General features: G+C 36.8%; 1 protein-coding gene across 9 annotated transcripts in view; it reads left to right on the forward strand.

The window, feature by feature from the left end:
• LOC149084790 (peroxisomal N(1)-acetyl-spermine/spermidine oxidase-like) overlaps window positions 1-22798 on the forward strand; it is a 199078-nt gene that overhangs the window by 55026 nt on the left and 121254 nt on the right. For all 9 annotated transcript variants that reach the window (XR_016192759.1, XR_016192758.1, XR_016192761.1 and 6 more), the window contains exons 4-5: window positions 2768-2967; window positions 15773-15899. Coding sequence is in view for 4 of the 9 variants with exons in the window: in XM_089232531.1 (XP_089088657.1) it covers window positions 2768-2967; window positions 15773-15899 (327 nt within the window). In the remaining 5 variants the exon portion in view is untranslated. The remainder of the gene's footprint in view (window positions 1-2767; window positions 2968-15772; window positions 15900-22798) is intronic.

Raw genomic sequence — 22798 nt, forward strand, 5'->3', positions numbered from 1 at the left:
ATATAATAGGTTAATTAAAAGTCTGATTTCATTCTTTTTATTTGAGAGTTGTTACTTTAGAGTTGAAAAAGAAAATCAAAAATCGATTGACATTTGCAGTGGTGTCAGAGACAGGGATGCTGTGGGTGCCCAGGGTACTTTATGGAATGGGTATGAGCACCCAGAGAAATGATTCAGAAATCAAAATTTCCTACTTCAAGATCAAGACAAGAACCCTTAAGTTCCAAACACTTCCGGCATCCTTGGCCAGTCAAAGCTGCCGACATGAAGGAAACATCAAGGAAGGAGGGGGCTGAAAATCGCCATTCATTCCATATATAAGGGACTCAAACCCGTACTCAGGAGGTGAAATGGTACATTGCATTGTATATTCATGAGTTATTAAAGTGGTGGGGGGGCTCAAATGGCATCAGCCCCCAGTTTCTGGTGCCTATGGTCGGAGTGTTTGAATATTATTTCAGTGTGATAATACAAAGTGATTTGAAATGTATATTGGATTGCAAAAAAAGAAATAATTTCAAAATAAGACTTTTCACAGCTGCTATACATAAAACTTACATTCCTCGAGTTACAGACAGAATTGGACGACACCTGAGGAAATTTGACATAAAGACCATCTTCAAGCCAACCAAAAAGCTAAGTGAATCCCTTAGGTCAGCCAAAGATTAACGGGATGGATTAAAAACAGCTGGGGTTTACTGTATCCCATGCAGTTGTGGAGAAGTGTACATAGGCACTACAAAAAGATCGATATCGACCAGATTAGAGAGAGTCTAGCACAAACTAAATTGTAGAATGGGTCAAGTTGACAAGAGTCAGCTGTAGCAGAGCATGCCCTGGCCAGGGATCACAAAATTCTCTTCGCAAACACCCAAGTGCTATCCAGTGACATGAGATATTTTTCATGTATTTTCTATAGAAGCAAACGAGATTCAAAAGCACAAGAACTGCTTCAACAGAAAGGAAGAGAGCAAGGGCGTAGCGAGGGGGGGGGGGACTTGGGGGTCTGGTCCCCCCCCCCCGAAATGTGAGAAAATGACCGAAAAAAGGGAAAAAGATGGCCAAATCCATTGTTCTGTCACTTTGGTCTCCCCCCCCCCCCCCCGAACGAAATTTGTCTACGCCCCTGGAAGAGAGGATGAAAATATCAACAGTGCTTGGTTTCCCATTTTAAAAATGATGATATTGAAACCCAAGCATTATTCCAGAGCCCTTAGGAACAACTTCAGCCAATGTAGTAGGCCCGTTGTTACGTAATTCTTGAAAATGTTTGCAACTCATACAAACGAAACGTCGAAAGCCAAAAAACCCAAAAACTTTGAAATTGAATTCTAATTTACACGATGGTCACGAAAGCCTTTTTTGTTTTAATATTTACAATGCTTGGCGAAGAGCTAGAAATGAAAATGCTTAATTTTTCAGAAACAATGGCAGTGGCATTGAACAGTAAATGTAAAGAAATCCCTTTAAAATAAAGGATGGGCAATACAGTAAAACCATCTGGTTCACCTTGACTTATTTACATTGGACCTTGTAATTCACACATTTTTCATTGTGCAAGTGGTCTCGAAAGTGTCTCAATCTTAAAAAATTTACATGTCTTCATAATTTGCTTTTCATTGTCGAAGAGAGTAGAAAGACTGGAATTTGGAAGATTCCAAAAAACGAATGTAATATATATTGTGAGAAAAGACAAAGAATTATCTGTGGTTGCTAGTACACTGTTTTGGCCAAAAATTGTTTTTGTTATCAAGTCATTTTGCTTCGGCTTGAGTCAATCTTATAGGATACTGAAATAGTGCTATGAATATTTTTTTTTTAATTTTCTAAAAATAAAGGAAAATAAATTTTTTGATGTTTTTTTTTTATTATGCTATGATTATGTTGTCTAAAGGAGAGTGCCCTCCTCTTACTTTTTCGAGTAGAAGCCCTACATTTTCTTCCAGTCATCATTTTCCAGCTGATGTGATTTTTTACACCATTGCAACCAAGACCTTGTCTGCTGCCAATTTGAAGGAGGTTTAGGTGTTGAATTTGCACTCAGTATCTAAATCTTCTCATGAAAGATTGTGTAAAGCACGGGTGCAGACAGACAATTGGCCCAGGGAAAATTGTCAGCACCACATCTGATACTTTTTCCAAAGCAAGCTTACCGTACCTAAAGCACAGCTAAAAATCCCAAAACTTCCTTTTGAGGAAACCTGTCTTCCAATATGGAAGTTATCAGCTTTTTGAGAACATCAGAAAGATAGCTTCTGGAAGCCATCTCTTAGTGCTTCAAGAAAAGTTATAATGTGTAAAACCCCATTATTATTATATTTATATATATATATATTAGTTTTTTGGTTACTCTGCAATTTCATGAACATTATTTCATTTACATATTCATTTCATTACATATCAAGCAAAAATATTTTTTAAAGCAGTGTGATTAAACACTTATTTCCCACAAATGTGCTGATGAAATAGATTTTTCCTGGGTGTTGCCAGTTCATAATTTGATTTTCAAGGTCACATTGAAATAAATTGGATATTTTTCATTTATTCCGGATTTAAAATGACTGTTTTCACCAAAAATTATGACTGAATTTTTTTTTTTGCATTTTAAACATGCCATTGCTAGTGTTTTTTTTTTGTTATATGATTGATCATTTTTTGCCATGGGTAGTATGTTGAATCTTATGTGTGAAAATTTTTTCAACATGGTATCAGCAGTGCTCAGAAAAACAAACATAAATTATTTAGTTAATTTTATAACTTTTTTCAGGGATCGCAACCTTGGTACAAATGTATAAATCGATTTTCATGTGTTCCTCATCAACCAAATTTATTATGTGCATGGGTGGCTGGAACAGGTGGAATTTTAATGGAGACATTAAGCCTAGATCAAGTTGTATCTGATTGTCATAAAATACTAGAGATGAAACTCCAAAAAGGAAGTCTACCTTTTCCGGTTGATGCTCTCAGGTAGTGTGTACAGAAAAATATTAAAACTGTTCTCTGCAATTTATTAATTTTAAAATTGTAAGTTGTAGTGTATTTGCAGTTTGACATTTTTGATTCCATATAAATTTGCTATCCTTACGTAGCAAATTATTCAAAGGTGCAATCACCTTTGAATTGTCGACAAATTTGGACAAAATTTCCCACAATACTGAACTAATCCCAGGAAACTTCTCAGTTCAGGCACATTCTTAGGTACTGATTCATTTAATATTTCATTAACTTTCTCTTAGGTTTTCCATAGATCATTCTTATCAATTTTATATCCGCAATAATAAATATTCCTTGAAAAACTCACTTTTTTTTGGTTCACCTTCAAGCCATATTGTTTCAGGTGCTCGAACACAGCATTCAATCTTTTGAAGTGTTCATCGTCAGAAGCTGCGGTAACTTTTATATCGTCAAAATACACACGAGTGCCAGGTATTCCAGCCAGAACTTGTTCAATGCTTCTCTGCCAAATAGCAGGTGCTGGCGCTATCCCGTACTTAATCCTCTTGTATCAGAATAACCCTCTGTGTGTGTTGATAGTCAGTAGGTGTCTATCTCTTGGTTGCACGGCCATCTGTAGGTAAGCTTCTATGAGATCAATCTCTGAAAATGCTTTTCCTCCCGCAAGCTTCGAAAATTTGTTATCCAGATTACTCTTAAAGTTTCATTCCTCCGGGGAAATATTTTGTCTTCCTTCACCTACACGAACTTGAAATCCAGTTTATTTTTCGTTTGTTTTGCCAGGTGAAATAACTTCTTGTTTTCAATGGTTAAATATACAACCTCTGACAATAAAGTTCGGTGAATAGTCCTGTAACATTAACGTAGATGAAATGCTAACGAAAGTTACCTTACTGTCCTTCGAAATAGTCACCTCCCATTACTATGCACCGCTGAGATCTCCTATACATGTCCTGGAAACTTTGCAAGAAGTCTTTTGGGATGGAGTTCAAAAGCCTTGTCACGTTTCGTTGGATGTCAAGAATATCGTCAAATCTCTTTCCTTTCAAAGAAAAGGATTCCTTTCCTCCTATACATGTCCTGAAAACTTTACAAGAAGTCTTTTGGGATGGACTTCAAAAGCCTTGTCACGTTTCGTTGGATGTCAAGAATATTGTCAAATCTCTTTCCTTTCAAAGCGAGTTTGAGTCGTGGGAATAGGAAGAAGTCTGGAGGATTGAGATCTGGCGAGTATGGTGGATGTTCAATTTGCACCACCCCCTTTTTTGCCAGGAACTCTTTGACGATATTGGCTGTGTGAGGGCAAGCATTGTTGTGAACAAGAAACCATGAACCTTGTTGTGCGTACTGAGGTCATACCCTGTGTAGACGTTTCATGAAACGGGTCAAAATTTCAATGTACCTTGCAGCATTCATCGTCATTCCCTCAGGTAGAAATTCCTTGTGGATAATGCTTTGACTATCAAAAAAGGTGATTAGCATCGTTTTGATGCGTGATTTTTCTGCTCTGACCTTTTTCCGACGAGGTGATGCAGGAGAACACCATTCCATGCTTTGCTGTTTCATTTCAGGGTCGCACCTGAGACAAAACAAAACTTTAAATTGATCTTTTGTTCGTTCATTTTCCTGTTCTCAGTTAAGAACCACGCTCTAAACAAGCACTTTGTAAAACAAGTCTTCCACGGAACACAAATGACGCTCAACTGAACAACGGTGGAGGCAGATGGTCAACACCTGCCACTATGCATGTGCAGCATTTTGCTTCACCAGTGTTGCCAGATCGGCCGTTCTGACTTCATTCCCCGAACTTTATTGTCAGAGGTTGTATGATTTCCAAATACACCAAATATATCCAAATATACTTTCATTCACGTATATTTGGACATCTTGAAAGTAAGGGTTTATTTTATCTTCTGCAAGGTTATTCTGTCACTTAGCCTTTTGTTTCCAGATGTTTTTGATGTTTCACTATTGAGTCTTACTATGATTGGTTTGGATATATAGTCATTTCTTGTTGGAACTCTGTGAGCACTTTCAATTTTAGTTTTTTCAGGTATTTCTTGTGTTTTTACTGCTAGAATAATTTATCGTATGTTCTCATTTGGGCTTTCTGGTATTCCATTTATCTCAATGTTATTTCGTCTCATTTTTGTGATATTTCAAATTTCCTGTTCGCGGATTCGTTGTATCCAGCACAAACAGGATGTACATATTGTTTACACACTATAAACAAGAAAAATTTGTTCACGTCTATTACTTTGTCGTTACATTTTCTACAGCACGATCCATCCATCTCTGATTTTTTTCCCCAATCAAAAAAGGATATATTCAGTTAGAAATGAATTACCTTTTGGGTTAGATAATACAATTGAAAGCCGACGTAGATGAACCCAAAATTGCAAAAGAACCACGGCTATACGCGTTTCGAAACTATATGAAGTTCCTTCATCAGTAGCAGAAACAAACAAAAACTCCTTATAGCGGGAGTTACTTGCTGTTGTAGACGAAAGTGTCGAATTCAAAATGAACCGGCAACAAAAGAGTAGAGGAGGATGGAAAAAGACATGTTGATTATTGCTTCGTCCTTCTTGACCGTAACTCTAACTTTGACCATATTCTAAATACCCTCAATTCCATTGACCCCCTGCATTCAATTCACTATAGGGGAGGAAAACAATAATCAAATTGCATTCCTGGATATATTGGTCACTCGCCACAAACAAACTTTCTCTACCACTGTCTTTCGCAAACCATTTGCTGTTTCTCTAACCCTCATAACCTTTCTGTGCATCCTCTGGCACAAAAGTATGCCTCGTTCTACACAGACATGAAGCGAGCCATTAATACCTGCTTTTCACGGATGCTACTTGATGCTGAACTGAATATCCTAAGAGCAATAGCAGTCGATCGTGGCTACCACAGCTCTCTCATTGATAATCTACACAGCAAACTTATTAAAAACGACTTCCGCAACCAAGCCTAAAACCTGAACACAAAAACTTGATCATTTTGCCTTTCTTCCCAAAAACCAGCCAACACATCGCTAAAACCCTACAAAAATACAATTTTTCTGTGGTTTTTACCCCCGTCAATAAACTTCTCTTCTCTAAACTAAAAGATCCCATTGACACACTCAACAACTGGAGCATCTACAGCATTTCATGCCAATACGTATTGTCATATATAGGCCAAACTAAACGTGCCCTAAAATACCATTTAAATGAGCATAGAAGATACGTAACCAACCAAGACTTTAACTGCTCATCCCCCCATAGCCCAACACTGCTGGTCCTTTGACCATAAATTTAACTTCTGCTAAAATCATTCAGAAATGCCCCTCACCGTCTGACTTGGACTTCTTCAAATCATTCCACATCAACAAAATCACAAACCAGTTGGTCAACGACCTAACTAGCACACCACCCTTCTCAAAAATCTGGCAACAGTTTCTACAATAATTATTCTTCTTCATCAGCATCACTATCATGTTCTCATTTGTGATTGTCTCTGCCATTTTTCTTTTTTTCTGTCCTCCTCCTCTACTCTTTTGTTGCTAGTTCATTTTGAATTCAACTCTTTCGTTTACAGCAGCGAGTAACTCCTGTTATAATGAGTTTTTCTTCTTTGTTCCTGCTACTGATGAAGGAACTTTATATAGTTCCGAAATGCATATAGCCGTGGTTCTTTTGCAATTTTGGGTTCATCTACGTTGGCTTTCAATTGTGTTATATATATATATTCAATTCTTTGTTTCAAATTGTTTTCATAGATGGCGACTCAGATTTTCCTATTTCTCTGTTGTCTAGTTATGTAGCTATTCTATATTTATTTTTGTTAATTTTTAAATGTCATAATACTATATTATTTGAACATAATTACAGTTCTCACAGTCCTGCAGCTTCCAGTGCTGTTATTTTCGATTATCCGCTGATAAAACAATTTATATAAGTTTTGTTTTGTAGCTCTGAAACTGTCTGTTTGTAAACATTGACGGTGTGTTGCCAACCTGTCAATGTTTAACCTGACTAAGCCAAACCTTAAACTAATAATTGTTAAAAATATGAAAATAAAATCTCTATATAGGCTAGCCTCTAACAAAAAGAAATATGTATATTTAAAAAAATTGCCTCTCCAATACCTCCTCCAACTAGATCATGACCTTCCACTCTGTTTCAATAAAGAGATATAAACAGGTGGTCCAAGAAGACCTGACCCATGTTGCAAAATGAGAGCATATGTGTTGCGACCGTAACATGAAGCTTGTCTCTGTGTAAAGCTTGTTATAGTGCTGCATAGGCGTACACAGAATTTTCTCAAGGAGGGGATATATTTCTTTCCTGCAAAAAAATAACACTATAATCTCAGCTTGGGGGGGGGGGGGTTAGAACCCCAAACCCCCCTTGCGTACACCAATGCATCAATTTTTCTAACTATGAGTGATGTGTAACGATTGAATAATTGTGCCGTTATACAAATAACTAATACAAACACAAAGACTACAACAGGAAAATTTGCCCAACGAGGTGGCTGAAAAAAACTATTACCACTATGTTTACCATACTTCTTTTTAAATGTATCAATTGAGTTAGAATTCACTCCCGGGGTAAGCTATTCCAGTTATTGACAACCCTATTAGAGGCCAAACTCCCTGCGATACCACATCCTGGAGTTGTCCCTTATTAAACGATACTGATGTCCTTGTCAAAGTAGTTGATTGACAGTGTATTAATAACTCATGGTTCATCCTATCCATCCAGTTGGAAATTTTAAACACTTTGATCATATCCCCCGACACCTACTACTACTAAACCAGACATGCACCTCGTTCATATTCCTCTGTGGAACTTCTAACGAATTGGTACATGTTGGAATGAGTGTGTATGTATAGTGAACCTACCATAAAGTTTGTTTCTGTGTAATGCTTGTTATGTGTAGTGCTGCCGTCTGCAATCAATTTTTTTAAACTACGAGTTTTTTCCTAACTCATAGTGAGTGAAGTGTAATGAATGAATAATTGTAACATTGTAGGCCTGTTGCTCTCTGCGATGAGACTTTTTAACGGGGAGATCGGCTCGCATTCATGTCTCAAAGTTTGGACTATAGAACAGGGTTTTCCAACTGGTGTTCTGTGGAACCCCAGGGATCCATGAGAGCTGTTTTGGGGTTTCGCGGAATCAAAAGTGACGGAACCCCAAAAATCAATGAACCCTGATAGCCTCAAAATTTTTCTTGTCACTGTTTCTCCTGAAGCAATTTTTTATAAGGGGACTGGAATTCTCGAAAAATCTCATATTCCTGAAACTCTAAAGATCTACATGCAGATTTTATGAGGGTCTTTTTTTTTTTTCTGTTTTCTTTGCATTCTGTGCCCCCCCCCCCCCGCCCCTTTAACCAATTAACCCCTTAACCTTCCTTTGACCAATTCAGCTTCATGATATCCGAATCTTATCGCTTTTCTGAATAGCAAATCCTAAATAGCAATCCTAAGATAAGGAAAAACTTCACTTTCTAACTTGCCTGAGGTTATTTTTCACCATTCTACAGATTTTTTACCACAAATGGAACCTTGTTTATACGACGTTCAAGAGATCATGTCAAAATGTTACATATGGGGGAAATCGTACAACTGAAACTTCACTGAAAATGATCCCCACCTCAAAGAAAATATCACAAAAAAATCAATGGCATGTTGCTTGTTATATAATAATCATTCTTGAGAAAAATTACAACATTAAATTTTTCAAAATCATATTATAAACTACTTAAATAACTGTAATTCACATTACACCGTTGCATGAGTCTTGTTATCCTGAAAATTTGAAAGAAAAAAACAATTTTTCACTTCTTCAAGAAAGATTTTTTTGTTTTGCAAATACCTAAGCCAGGTCGATAAGATATTCGCAAACTGTGCCACAAGATGCTCCTATGTTCCTTTGATACCCTCTTTTGTCCTTGCCAGTGACTTTTCTGATACAAGAACTATTATAAAAATAACACCATGCTGATCAAACAGCACATTTATATTCAGGAAAGTCATATAGAAGATATTCATAAAAAAGCCTTTCAGAATTGGCTGTGAACTGTATAGTTAGTGCTGTTGTGCAAAAAATGAAGGTGGAGGCTAAAAAAATAATTAAATGAACAAGTTTTTCATTATTCTGAAGCTGTGTATAATTAGGATGAACTAATGGAAAAAGAAACAAACATTTCTGTTGATGCAGGGCCTATAACTCATGTTAAAATAACGAAAATTCACGATTTAAAAATCTCGAAGTGAGTTTTTTTTAGCCAGCTTGACAAAATTAACATTTTTACTAAAACTGAAATAGCCAAATATCATGAAAAATAATTCTGTCCTGTAAAATACTGGTCATATGGTCACACTATGCACAACTCATAAATATATATATATATTATAAATATATATATTAATTTTGATTCTTGTTCCGCAAAGCGAATGCAGAGTTTTGGACACCCTGTATATTGAAGAAATATTCAAAACTTGTTAAGGGTTCCGCTGAATAGTCTCATAATCATCAAGGGTTCCGTGTGAGCTTTCACGTTGGAAAACCCTGTAGAAAACCAACTTCAGCTGACCACCATTGCAGCGACGATAATGTTTGAACCTGGATCTTTGCGATGCCCATGAAATCAAGCATTCTATTTGTTTTTTTCATCATCGCTCAACAGTGTTCAGGAAACCTAAATCGCTCGTCAATGGAAATTCCATATTCGCTGACCCTAGCTGCATCCACAGGATAGTGATACCATTCAAATCGTAAGAAGAATGGGGTTTGTTCAGACCAAAATGAGCGACCATGCACTTGTCAATCTAAACGTTATGCTCCATTCATTTGCCCATGCTCAAATCCTGTTTAAGTTGTTCTGGAGCAACTCTGTATCACTTTGATTCAAGACTACCCCCATTAGCTTCACCTCATCTGCAAATTTGCTAACAATCCCATCGATACCCTGATCGAGTTTATCGATAAAAAGGGAAAAAAGTATGGGACAAAGAACACTTTCCTTGAGGATACTCCACTTGTGATGGAGTGTCCTGTTCACCATAACCTGTTGTGACCTATCTTTTAACCACTATTATATCAGCACCTCCTAGTGATAGAAGTCCTCCGCACTGGTTGCCATAAACATCATTCAGACTACCTAAACGTGTTTTTGACTACTAAGTTTGCCACATTTTGCAACACGGCATCCTATTTCGTTTCTTCTTATTTTTGTGTAGAATCTTCCTGATTCGCCAATTCTGAGCCCCATCATTTCTTTTCTGCACAACAATGATACTAGCATGAGCAGGGAATTTTTTCCCCTTAATATTCTGACGGAAAATGGACTACTTACTGATGTCACAAGCAGCGTGCAGAGGCCTTCTATCTCTAGGAGGTGCTGATTATATCCAATTCAGCAAGTTGTCCCCAATCCTAATCTCGTGTAAAAACGCTTCAAGAGTTTACCATGTTGGACCTTATTGATTGCCTTCTGGAAATCAAGGTAAACGACATCTACATTTTTTCTCTTACCCAAAGCCTTAGTCACATGATCATAGAAGCAAAGGAGGTTGGTTATACATGACTCCCCCTTTCTGAACACATCCTTATTCATGCTTCACCCATGCTTCCTCATCTATCTCCAACAGAAACTGTATTTCGACTCCTACAGCAAGAACAAACTTCAAGAAAAATACAGTTTTCTTCTGAGGTATTCACATTTGGAATTCTCTGGCATTGAGTGTTTGAAATATATCCTCATTATTGTCCGAAATGGCTGTATTTAACCACCATCTTGATGAAAATCCCTTGGAATGAACAGTGAGCACATCTATACATATGTACAAAAACACTTGTTGAACCATGTTGTTATCACTGATAAGAGTTCCTCCCCCCCCCCCCCACTCTCTTGTATCTTTGCCTAAAATGTGTCTTTACCTTCTTTCTTTCAACACCTGTTCCCCATATCCAAACTGTTGAAGTGACAATATCAGATTTTCTAAACGCCATGGGGATCTTCCGTTCGTGTTGTTATCACAGTACCCTTACTTAAGCCGTATCTTTTTATTTTTCCCCCACATCAACACACCTTTTGAATGTGAATTGGTCATTTCTTAAAAAAAGAAATATTCTTTTTCACTGACTTGTTCTTCTGAACTATTTATACAATCAATTATGAACTTTTTACTGAAACTTTAATTTTTTTTTATAATTCTACAACCTAACTTCCTTTTGTTTCACTAACTGCAGTTAGTAAGGGGCTGAAATATATATATATAAAACAAATCTATGAATGTGTGTAAAATCTAAAAAATTAAAGCATTTTGTTAAAAAAAATTTCAAATTCAAACAAATATTATGAAATGAAAAATTAATTTAACCTGATATCAAATTGGTAGTTATTAATAACTGAAACATTAGGTAAATTTAAATGGAAACAATAACTTGATTTGTCTGCACAGAGAGTTAATATCAAGTATCAATTCTATTAATTTTAATTTTTACTTTTGTCTATATGTATATATTCCTTCTCTTTCCTATATTATTAACAATTTGTCATTAAATCGATGTAAAAAAATTGTTAGCATAAAATTTTATTTTACCCTTTTTGGGTTGTCGTCATTCAGTTTTCAATTTAATTAATAAATATATCTTTACCTGTTAAGCCGATGTATTCCTTTCTTTTTATCTTTCTTTCAGGTAAAAAAAATAAGATATATGTGTGTCATTTGTAGAGTTGTCATCATAGGGTCGACAGCATTTTACTAGCTTTAGCTAATGCTAATTTTTTTGCTAATGCTCTCATCCATGTCTCGGGTTATTAATTAACTGTTATATTATGAATTAACTGTTCTACAGTGTAAATTCAAATATAATTTTTTCTTTCTCTCTTTGTATTTTCTATCAAACATTGTAAAATATGTAATTTTTATTGTAAACTCTAATTTGTATAGTTTTATCATAATTGACTGAGGGACAAATAAATTATGTTACGTTATTATCTGACAATACATTATTCTTGTCTTTCCACTTCAGCAATTATCTTTTGATAATAATTTCCAAAATTTTTGAGAGGGAGCTCGTCAAACTCACTGGACGATAATTGGACGCAGCTTCTCTACTACCCTTCTTAAATATCGCAACCACATTAGCAAGCTTCCAATCCCTTGGGACAATACCCTCAGCAACACTACTCCTGTAAATCTGTGCGACTGGCCCCAACAATTTTTAAGCACATTCCTTGAGGTCCCTAGGAAAGATATCTGGTACTGGCGCTTTGTGGCACAGTTTGACCCAATTGATCCTTGCACCAATAAAACCAAAATCCAATCCAATCCAGGTACTTTGCTTGCACATACATTTTTTAGAAGATTCAGGAGCTTCATATCTTCCACTTTAATATCGTTGTGGATTTTATTACCCCATGCAACACCTGTTCCATTGAAAATCGTTTTCTCTATTAAAAACTGATGCAAAAAAAGTCATTGAAAGCACTACACATGCCTGCGTACTTTGTTCTTTACCCTGGACCCTCTTATCGAGAGTGGGGTCAACTTTACCCTTACATCCATTATTGATGTACCTGAAAAATGATTTTGAGTCAGAGCCAATGTTAATCTTCCTTTGCTATCCTTTATCCCTTTCTTCAAAGGACTTCTTTCATCAGTGAATAACATAGCTGCTAAGTCTCCCGAATTTTTCGGGAATCTCCCGAATTTTAGCTTCATTGCTCGACCTCCCGAAAAGTTCTTAAATCTCCCGAATTTTTACGAAAATCACAAAAATCCCTAATTGTCCCTAAAAATTCCCTACTTCGTTAAAAAAAATCCCCGCTCATGAAAACAATCCCTAAGGAATTTCTTGTGGGGCATGAAGCCTCTTTTTTCCTCCTTTCGAAATGACGTCACACGTCGTAAATGGGGAAATTCCCTTTTTAAGGAAGTTTTACAAACCCTCTGATGGTAACAAGAAAGTTGTTTGTCTTATCGTGCAGGGAAATGGCTTAGCAGCCAATAGTCCTGGATAATAATTGAAGATTATAGTGACGTGCATATGGTCAAAATTTCTTTTGTTGAAGTTACGTACGTGCGATATAACAAAACATGAATACTGATGAACAAAAATATATTTAATCAATTTTAAATATACTTATTCCGATGAATTTCCTTTCATCAAACGTTCCAGAAGAGGGCCGACTTTTCCTTTTTGTACAAGTTGTGTCACGGACATAAACATCGGTCATGGAAAGACTGCCATCATCACTCGTGAAATGGAAAAAAAAAAAAATCAAGCAAGTGTCTTAGTCAGTGTTCTTCAAAAATTGACGCTTTTGTCCTTCATCTTCCGATGATTTTGGGGTCATTCGCACAGAATGTTTGTTCGCAGCGTTTCTGATTGAACACAATATTTATTTTTACATCATTGAATGTTTTGGCCTCCAATTTCACTTGTTTTTGCGTAGGAATTTCACATTCCCAAGGGTTTTACTTCCATGTGTGTAAAATCCCTATTTTAATTTGACTTCAGTTTTTGGGTAGGGATTTTATTCCCTACGCTTTAACTTTTATGTTTGGAAAATCCCTATTTTATTTGGAAAAATCCCTATTGTATTTATTAGGGAGTGGTTTTAGCATAAAATACTGGTTTGCGCGAAAATCTCCCGAATTTTCATTTTCAAAAGTTGGCAGCTATGGAATAAGGACAGGTCACAGCATCCACTTTTATACTCTCTGAATGCTCTTTTCTTTTCAAGATTAAGAGTACGATAATCCGTGATGATATATCCGTGAACCATAGGGGTCGCGATATGCAAACATTATTTTTACGAACAAAGGGTATGATGTCATGTAAAACAGAGGACAGCTTTGTTACGATGTTTAGGCTGTTGCATTTCCTGGTTCATTATTAAGTTAAATCCAGTGTGATCATTGACCAAATGACAACAATGAAAGGTACTCATCATTTGTTAAATAATAAACATTTATTCTATAAAATATTAGAATTTATTATAACATTTTTACCAATAATTATCACAGTTAGATTTCTCTCTCTCAACACATTGTATTAAAAGAATAAAATTCAACGCTCTCACCGCTTTGTCCGGAAATTCATGTGTTAGTTCACATCACCCATAAAACAGTTTAAGATGTCACAGTCAAGTGTTGGTCTTTACATACTACTGTCGAAGAAAACCCTGAAGCCAGGTTCTTAAGGGTTTGTAGCTTGAGGTGCCTGTTGAGGTTATCTACCAGCCATTTGAGCAGGAGATGTCAAGAGAAGCCCTAGGGTAGCCAGTCTGGCTACCAATCAATCCACCAATCTATGGAACCAAGACGTTTCATTGACACATGAGAACAGGTAATGAGACGCAATAGGTGCTGAAGCACACCTTTCCACAATGCATTGTTATGATTGAGAGACCAACTGGCGTACGCCTCAGCAGAGCGAGACACCTTAGAATAAGATTTTAAGGAGCAGGAATCAGAAATGAACATCTCTCTGTGCATCAAGCATTTATATGAGAGCGTTCTCATAATGCCTCATGATGGAACCAATCACAAGGTTGAAGGTACGATACTGAACTTTGCATCTGATTTACATATCTTCGTGAGAGAGAGAAATGATATTGCACAAAATATATCACAAAATCTGGCAGCACAAATACAAGAGATAAGAGATCTCACCAGGATCCAGCTCATGATATTATTGACCATGAGATGGTCCTAGGACTCACCGATGGCATGAAAGTAAAATTATTGCGCATTTGTATACATAAACTTTTGCAGAACATTTACATTAATGTTGCACAAATATATAACATGTTGCAAAACACTGAATATTCATATTGCACAAATAATTCATCTCTCAACACAATAATTCAATGTTAGAGTTTGACGATGACTTGACGTGGTACCCACTGACAAACCACAGGGAAAGAGAAGGTAACAAGACGAGCTATTGGGATCTCTGACACGGATGTAAACCAGAATTTATATGGGAAGTCGGCAGCCCGACCTCTGGCCCCGTTCTTGCCCAACAGCCAGGAGACCCCACCCCCGACTGTCAGACACTAAGCAAACTAACTGGCCCGAACTGGATCGCCAGCGGGTACCTCAGGTGGTTTCCGGTAGCCAATGAACCCTGGGACTTAAATAAAGATTAAAATAAAAAAGATTAAGAGATCCCAGGTCGTCTTGTTACATCATACTAAATTCTTCCCATTGACTTACCACCCTGACTGATTTCAACCGGTCTTTGAAAATTCCCACTAACCTTTCTCTCAAAACATGAAAGTTTGTTATCTAAAAGCAAGGAACCATTCTTTTGTTATCAACCTTAATCAAAGAAAAGTTAGAGAAAACTAACAACACAATGATCACTGGAAGAAAACTCGTCCCTCACCGAAATATGTTCAACAAGATCCTTGGAACTAGTGAGAACTAAATCTAAAATAGCAGTACGTGACACCAAGTGAAGAGCAAATGTTCTTCAGGCCTAAGTTAAAGTGGTACCACAGAATAAGAATCACAGAATAAAGAAAAGGATGATTGAAAAATTAGCTGGAAATTCTAAGAAAAGAGACTATTTGCATATGATATATCTGAATCAAACTGTGAATTGTTCAATGTGGGGGCAAATTTGAATTAATCAGGTATTTTCAACATTAAATTGAATAGAAAACTCAAGGGGGAATTCCTAAAATGTTAATTAACCATATTTGAATTATCCAAGTTCCATTGTACATTTTTGTAGTTTTATAAAAATTATATGTAAATATTTTATACCTTTTTTGCACTCTTCTTTTTCCGTAGATCTGCATGGAAAACAGATGAATTTTCAAAAGGCTCATACTCCTACCTCACTGTTGAATGTGATAAATATGGTGTGAATAATTTGGACCTAGCTCGGCCTATTTTTATTTTGAAGGAATCTGGCCAAGTATGTTTTTTCTTAAAAATCAATACTATAATCTGATATATCTCTGAAATTCCTCATGAGAATTTGAACATGTGTTTCATCAGGGCCATAACTAGATGCCTGGTCAGCCTGGGCAAGAATGCATTCCCCCCCCCCCTTTGTAATGTTGAAGGTGAGGTTAAAATCTGAACTGAAATTTATGCCCACTCTGGTCCCTGCCCAGGCAACACCATCTATAGCAGAATATGGCTATAGGTAAGATGACCTTCTTTGGTGACGTCACGAGCTTCATGCAGAGGGCTTCTGCTATAGATGGTGTTGGCCCAGCACACCAGACCTGCCTGCTTCCCCCCCCCCCCCAGTTGCATCCTCCTGCTTCATAATAATTTTTGAATGATGTTAGAATCAGTGAAAGAATTGACTACAGAACCAATGAAAAAAATAATTTCGAAATTATAGTGACAATTACTTAATAATTAATAAAAATAATAGTTATATACCATATAGTATAAGTCGATCCCCCCCCCCCCCCACTTTAAAACCACCAAAACCGCAATAAATTGAAAACCTGTGTATAAGCCGACTTCAAAAAAACCGTGCATTTCAGAGGAAAAAAAATCTTATATTTTCATGCAAAATGAATAGCTTATGGAAGTTTATAATAGAAATGATTCAAACTTTTTAATCCATTTCTTCTAAGTCTCCAAGCTCGTGATAATCCATCAGATCATCATAGGGGTGCGGCATCTTCATTTTTATCTTCATCTGGGCTGTCATCGCCATTGTCACTTTCAAAGAGGATATCATCTTCAGTTCCGTCCATCGCATTGATGATGCAACACTTTTTGAAAGATCGGATGATAATTTCAGTGGAAACAGAATTCCACGCCTCATGTACTAGGCCAATGTCAAGTTTCTTCAAGGCACCACTTTTTGTAGTTTATCATCGGAACTCATCCATTCGATCCACAAATTCCTCAAATATTCTTTGAGAGGCTTGTTGATGCTCACATCTAAAGGCTGTACAATCAACGTTAGCCACCACCAAACAATTATGTTTTTGATTTCTTTGCCTCTACTTTGACATAATCAGTTCTGTGGGGTTTGAACATATGCCATACCAATAATGCTGGTTTCTCGAACACTGCTACAAAAATGACTACTGATTGCGGGGTCGATATTTTTTCATCAAAAACTTGTTTATTCTAAATATATATTGATTATTGTCGATGTAGAATTACAATTTAAATCTATTAAATAGCTCAGTTAAAAGTTGAGAAATAAATAGTTTGATACACATTTCTATTTACGAAAGATTAAAATACATTTTAATATTTGTTGACTGTATTTCATTCAGACAAATATGGCACATACAAATGGCAAAAATTTGTCATCAAATATCACCAATAGTTTCTAAAATTACAAATTGTCACAAAAACAAAATAATTGTCCATAAAAAAAATGGCTAAACTGCATTTTAGAATTACAAAAATTGCAATTTTTAACCGACGGCATTGGAGGTCTTCAATATTTTATGTCCAGTGGGGGCATATTAAAAAACCTTTTGTTGGCCCATTATCTGTCATCTAAGTAACATAAGCAGAAAATTTATAAACACAAGGCCTACAACACTGTAATCAAGAGGGAAGTTGCAAGACAATGTTCAACTTTAAGTTGGGGGCAGTAGTGTATTCACAGGGGGACTAAGCGGGCTATATAGCCCAGGGCAGCAAATTTTGGAGTGCAGAAAGAGGGGAGAGAAAAAACATATTTTTTAAATTCACGTTTCGTGAATGTGTGGAAGTGCCAAATGCCATTTTTATTTATTTATTTGTGTTTTTTCCACACAGACTGCCATTGAAGTAAAAAAATATATAATTGTCTAACCTTCCTATTTACAGTGTTATTCATCGTGTTTCTCCCAGCCGACAACAAAGAATATTTCAATAGCTCAATTTCAGCTCTATTTGAAAGTAAAGAGACAGAACATTCTACAGGCAGGTTTTCTGAATATGAGGGAGAAAAAGTATCCTCTAATTTAACGATGTCTGCCATATGAGAAAGAATCTTCTGCAACAAAGATGCTTTTATTGGCGCCTGTGGGGGCTTTGGTTAGAGTCTATGGTTGACCTTCTGGGGGGGGGGATAGAAACAGCATTAAGTGGATATAAATCGAATGGATTAATTCGATTACAACACAGTTTTTTTAAACTTGTTTGGGAACCAAAATGAGAGGAAGCTGGTCAATCCAGAATAACATCCGTTGCAGTCACTAATTGGAATAAAGAAATCCTGGTAGGTGGGGTAACGTGATTCTGTTTACTGGTCCTATAAGGATAGCTCTCCTCATGTGACGAGTTTCTAAAAAAGGGAACAAATGTGCAGCTTGGCAGAACCCAGATTTTTATGAATTGCATGCAGTATTGCAAAACTACATTCGGTTATAAATGCAGGATTACCAACAAAATGGAAAAAAGCTCCTCTTCATAAGTAAGTAAATATCAAATATAGCTAGTCATTTCTGATAAGTTCATACATTCTTTAATAAATTATCATTAAAGAAAACTGTCACAAATATGAACTTATCTGAAATGACTAGCTATATAACATGTGCCACAATTCAGTCTTAGGGAATTTCGAATCCTCTGTAATACTTGTATTCAATAAGGCATATATTTTTTTATACGATACATCAATAAATTGAAAAAAGTTTGAGCTAGTGCTCATTAAAGTAAAAAAAAAAAATGTTTATTGTATTTTAGTTTCATTTTGGATATAAAACCATATGAAGTTAGCTCACATCCTGGTCTTAATACAATTAAATCCTGTTTTCTCTGAAATCTTTATATTGTCCTGTCTTACTTGCTTTTCATATGAGTAACAAACATGACAGGTGAACAGTTTACATTTGCAGTTTCAACTATTTCTGTATATTGGAGATGATTGGCACCATAAACCAAAAGGGAAATTTTACAAGAAAGCTGTTAAAGGGTTTTTAAAAAGTGAATATCTCTGTTATTATCTTACCCCACCTTTATTAAAGGGCAGAATCTTGCCCGCTTCTAGCTCTAACTTTTTCTATTGCTATTGGTCGTTCTCGGTAGAGCTCCTTGAAATACCTTTCATAGGTATGAGGATATGGCATTCATGAAATGTTCATTCTGTTCTGAAGGGCCACCAAGAGCTTTGACTAAGGCGCTTTTTGAAGAAATTAATCATGGGAACCTATTGTGGACAGACCACTGAACTTATGAAGGATTCATAGGCTAGGATTCAAGCTCCAAGAAGTATCCCCTTTTCTTTGGGTGCCTTATGTAGAGCTTGAGGCATAGGCGGGGATAGACTTGGAAGTCTGGGGGAACCACGATGATGATGATGTCAATTCATCTTGAAATATATACATTAGATCAGTCGACTCTACCTTTGACGCTGAGTGGGGGGGGGGGACTTAGAGCTACTAGCTTGTGTATAGGGTAGTGTCAAAGACTAAGAAAAGGTGGAAAACAGATATGAGCTTTTGAGCCGTAAAAAACCCAAGATTTTGGGGCACAAAAGGGGGTTCTGGAAGAGTTTTTCTTAAAGGTGGGTAAATAAAAAATCTATAATCTTGGGTCAATAGCGCTCTGATATGTAGAAAATGGGAGAGGAAGTTAGTCTTCTATGTTTGTACGGCAATATATTGTACTACATTATATACGGTGATAGTGCATAGAGTTTTATGTTAAAATGTGAATTTTTCAGAAACATTGTTTTTTTATGGTGTAGTTTCTCTTTTCTATGTTTGTTTCATAATTATGCATATACAGCAGTGTGCCGAATCGGAGAAATTATTCCCTGGAAAAAGTTATAGCCGGTGTGTTTGCTAACTCATGACACGTATATCTCCTCTCCAATTAATCCCAGTATTTCTTAAACTTTTGGCATCCGTGCCCCCCCCCCCGACTTCATCATTTATCCGTGACTGCCCAGAATAGCCTGACGCAGGGGATTCTCAAACTTTTTCCTCCCGAGATGCCCCTTTTCCCTATTCAATGCTTATCCGCGAGCTCCACCTGCTCTCTAAAGCTGTTTAACAAAAAATATTTTCGAAAAACCTTTGTCAGGTTCACCGCTCCATGGTGCCTCTGACGAAGATTGGTGGCGCACCAGGGTGTTGTGGTGCACAGTTTGAGAACCCATTGGTCTAATGTAAGAAAAACCCACTACAAAGAAACTGAATAAGCATGCATCAATACACCAACACGTTGAAACGTCCTTAAAAAAAAAGGGTGGCGATGAGCCACAAGCACACACACTGATAATACGTTGAATATTTCCGAAATAAAATAATAAAAATTCACTATATATACTCGTCGCTTTTTAAAGCAGAATTCCAGGCTTTATTTGTTTCTTTATTTCCCACAACAATACATAGGTGGTCTACGCAGAGTCGTCTTACGGGCATCAAAGGGACTTTTCTAAGGCCCTTTACCTGTTCAAAAAGGTCTGCCTAACAGATCACTCTTGAAAATTTTAACTGGAGCTCATCTTCATGAAGTCCTTTTTGCACTTGAGGCACCGGGGCTGGAATTGTCCATGTATTATGAGGAAAGTTTAAAAGTAACTGAAGATACATACGTATACTCTTATTTCAGAAAAACAAAAAAGTGCTCACGAAACGTTGAGTCTGCTCTTAAAATATTATCTAGTGTTTTTTTCAATTAGCACTTATCCAAGGGCTTATACAATACTTTCTAACATGAACTATGGTGTCGTGAGGTTTGTCAGCACTTACCCGAATGCCCCCTGGTCAAATTACAAGGGGAAAAATCCAAGAACTTATTTGTCCAGGGGATTCCCAAACTGTGCATCACCAACCTTTGTTGAGGGCACCACGGAGCATCCCGAAGGTTTTTCAGAGATTCTTTGTTAAACTTCTCTGGGGAGCCGCGTACAAGCATTGATTAAAGTAATGGTTCATCGCAGATGGAAAAAGTTTGAGAACCCCTGCGCTAGTCTGTACCATTCATCACTCTACATACTGTGTTTCCATTCTTCTCTGATTTGTTATAAAACACATCGCATGAATTTATTTCACTAGAAATAAATATACATATACTATGCGCAATGCCTTTTTAAGTTTTTCAACTTCGAGCTGAACTCCCCTTTAAATAGTATGTCCAAAGAAAGCCGGTAGATAATAAAACATAAAAAATATTTCAATCAATTCATACACCTGCCACTTTCACTTCGATTTGGAAGATGAGCAGTTGCATTGCAAACACGCCTCAGAGATACTTAAATAGATTACAGACACATTCCTCAATTTCTGGCGCACACTAATTCATTTGAAGCAGTAGTTCCTAAACCTTTCTGGATTCGGGCCACCCTCCACTTGTGCATCTGCAATCTAGTAGTATGTGATAACCACTGTGATCGTGTGGGCATCAGGATGGATTGATTCATCCCGGTTTGAGTTTCACTAGTGGCACAGTGGCGGTTGACTGAATACAAATACAAATACAACGCCACAACAGGCAAATTGTCCAATGAGGTGGCTGACTTAAGAACATCATGGATCCCCGAGCCATTTTTTTGGAGGCCCTACCTACTACTACTACACCACACATGCACCCCGCCCACACCCCGGCCCGGGGAAACCCCCAACGAATCTGTACATGCGGGAATGTGCGTGTACGTGTAGTGAAACCTGACGTGAAGTTTTTGTTGTTTCTCTGTAATGCTTGTTATGTGTAGTGCTGCCATCTGCCACTAGTTTTCTAACTATGAGTGAAGTGTCATGATTGAATGATTTATCGTTGTAGGACTGTTGCTCTCTGTGGCGAGACTTTTTAACAGGGAGATCGGCTCGCATTTGCGCCTTGAAGTTGGGAACCACAGAAAACCAACTTCAGCCGACCACCACTGTGGGGTTCGAACCCGGATCCTTGCATCGCGAGTCCGTCACTATAACCACTCGACCACCACAGCGGCAAAGCTGAAGCGAGTTGAATTTCTAGGTACGAATGCTAACCGATCTTTCGTTTGGAAAGCCTTCCCACAGAGAGCAGGCACGCTTTCACTGTGGTATTTGCATTACACGAAACTTCAGGCATCTGTTAGTTTTACTTCTAATATGGAAGACGGCAAAACCTCTCAAACTGAAACCATGCATAACTATGACATCATATATACGTTATGGTCCCGCATAATACAAGAAAGAACTTTCCGGCATACATTAATTTGTTACAAATTCGGTAAGAGAAATGTCTTTCTACGATTGAGTATAGAAGTAGTGTACATGTGATACGTGCTTACGATAAGAGTGTAACATGCTAAAAGCGATTAAATGGAAAAGCATGAAGATTTCTCTATACTTTCATATTTTGGAATAATTTTAGAGAAAGAGAAAATATATATTTTTTCCTTTGTATTTTATTCTCCTATCATTTTTTATATTTTAATCGAAATTTTTTTCCAACTACCTGTTAGGGTGACTTCCCAGTTGTTTTTGGTGTTTGCATTTGTATAAATACACAAAACATAAAATGAAATTTACTTTTTTTTTTAATTAATTAAAAAATTAAAATACATTAGTCAATTGAAAGGTAATTAAGTTAATTTGAAAAATAACATCAACTGAAAACAAAATAAATTTGATTTTTATAAATTGGGAAATTTAAAGTTCTTTCCACTAATGCATAATTTTAAGTTTGCGTTTTAAGCACGAACAAAAAATGGCGCCTTTCACAATTTCGCTCCCCCGCGGACCAAAACCTGGCTACGCCACTGGGAGAGCCATGACAAGTGGTGAAGGGGAGTCACAAAGAGCTGTGAAAAAATAAAATTTTCAAGTAAAATATGACTGCTTGCAGAGTCCAGCAGAGCTGTTCCATGGGGCATGTTGGCATGACCCGGGGTCTACATGATCATATCTGGTA

This window comes from Pholcus phalangioides, unplaced genomic scaffold (assembly GCF_987345545.1).
Source record: "Pholcus phalangioides strain wild (caught in Gottingen) unplaced genomic scaffold, Ppha-v1.0 ptg000007l_1, whole genome shotgun sequence".
NCBI classification, from domain to species: domain Eukaryota; kingdom Metazoa; phylum Arthropoda; class Arachnida; order Araneae; family Pholcidae; genus Pholcus; species Pholcus phalangioides.